The sequence below is a fragment of the Lynx canadensis genome, chromosome E1, assembly GCF_007474595.2.
Source record: "Lynx canadensis isolate LIC74 chromosome E1, mLynCan4.pri.v2, whole genome shotgun sequence".
NCBI lineage: Eukaryota > Metazoa > Chordata > Mammalia > Carnivora > Felidae > Lynx > Lynx canadensis.
Window position 1 is genome coordinate 13,325,775 of NC_044316.2, and position 1,891 is coordinate 13,327,665.

Consider the following 1,891-nt stretch of genomic DNA (forward strand, 5'->3'; position numbering starts at 1 on the left):
TTGCCTGAACGGTAGGGTCTGTGTCCAGAGAGAATATGGGTTAGCGCTAAAGCAGTAAGAGCTGTGGCCAGCAGAGCTGGGAATGGACAACCTACCCAGTGCATCTGCCACAGAGTGGTACAAGTCTTCTTCTCCAAGTGGCTTATAGGCATCAGGCCCCTTAGAGAGGGCCACAGCTCAGAACCATGAGTGGATGTGTGCTAGAGAAAACCAGAGACCCACCCCTCCCCAGGCCATAATTGGGCATGTTTTGAAAGGCTGGGAGGGTGGCACTGTGATCCTATGGTCAGGATCCTTGAAAATTCAAGTATTCATGTTAGCATAACCTTATTTATTGCCAAGGCTGGTGAGGTCTGGGGAACTCTGGGTTACATGTAGGTGTCTTTTCTTCATCACAGATATATGAGCTTATTCTGAGCTGGAGCTATGTCCCACTCACTTATGTGTCTCCCATAGGATAATGCTTTGCACATGGTAGAGGAAATTCCCAGTCTCCACTTCAATGCCCCATATTACCTCATGTCAACCTCTGGAAGGCTTTCCCTAGGAGCAGTCTTCCCAGAGCCCCATGCATGTCCTTGTTCCTCAGGCTGTAGATGAAAGGGTTCATCATGGGGGTCACCACAGCATACATCACTGTGGCTACTGAGTCCTTCATGGAGTAAGTTTGGAGGGGCTGCAGATATACCATACCAAGTGTCCCATAGAAGAGGGAGACCACAGCCAAATGTGAGGCACAGGTGGAGAAGGCTTTGTACTTCCCAGTCACTGAGAGTATTTGGAGAATAGTTCTGACAATCCGGACATAGGACATGATCATAAATCCTAAGGGGGTAAGGAAGATAAAGCAGCCTGTGGCAATCAGCACCATGTGATTGACTTGGGTGTTAGAACACGCGAGCCTCAGCAGGACATACATCTCACAGAAGATGTAGTGGATCTTCCGGGAACCACAGAAGGTCACCCTGGTCATGAGGAGGGTGTGGGTGAGGCCATAGAGGACGGAAAGTGCCCAACACAAGGTGAGGAGCAAAATGCAGAGTCCAGGGCTCATGGCCGTGGTGTAATGGAGGGGGCGGCAGATGGCCACATAGCGGTCATATGCCATTGCGGCCAGGATGAGGTTGTCCAGGGCCACCAAGGAGACGAGGAAGTAGAGCTGCGTCAGACACCCCGCATAGGAGATGGCTTTGTTCTGAGACTGAAGGCTCACCAGCATCTTGGGGATTGTGTTGGTGACGAAGAAGAGGTCGGTGAAGGAGAGGTTGGCCAGGAAGAAGTACATGGGAGTGTGCAAGCGGGGATCAAAGCTGATGGCCAGGATGATGAGCACATTTCCCACCACTGTGACCAGGTACATGGACAGGAACATCCAGAATAGGATCCGCTGCTGCTCAGGACTCTCCGAGATCCCCAGGAGCAGAAACTCGGAGACTCCACTCTGGTTGCTTCCATGCATTTTCCCAACTGTCCGCAACATAGGCACCAATGAATATGAACATTCATATAAGCAAAATTAACTATTTTATTAGAATTAAAATGTCTCAGATTAAATTTTATAATTTTAAAAATTTATTATCAAAGTATAATTGATATGCAATTTATATTAGTTTCAGGTGTACAACGGGATTTGAAAATTCTATACATTATACAACACTCACCTCAGTAAGTGTAGTCATCTGTCACCGTATGATATTATTACAATTTTACCGACTATATTACCAATCCTATACTTTTCATTTCTGCGGCTTATTTTTTAACTGGAAATTGGTACCTCTTAATCTCCTTCACCTATTTCACCCATCCACACACCCACCTCCCTTCTGGCAGCCACCAGTCTGTTCTCTGCATTTAAGAGTCTGTTTGGTGAGTTTTTTTGTTTGTTACTTTT

The 1,891-nt window shown here is 47.0% G+C and overlaps 1 protein-coding gene across 1 annotated transcript; it reads right to left on the minus strand.

The window, feature by feature from the left end:
- Positions 1 to 264: 264 nt before the first annotated feature.
- LOC115501419 (olfactory receptor 1D2) lies at positions 265 to 1,483 on the minus strand. The gene has a single exon (XM_030296495.1). It carries the CDS (start codon positions 1,478 to 1,480, stop codon positions 518 to 520), a length of 963 nt encoding a protein of 320 aa, XP_030152355.1. The 5' UTR covers positions 1,481 to 1,483; the 3' UTR covers positions 265 to 517.
- Between the last annotated feature and the right edge of the window lie 408 nt (positions 1,484 to 1,891).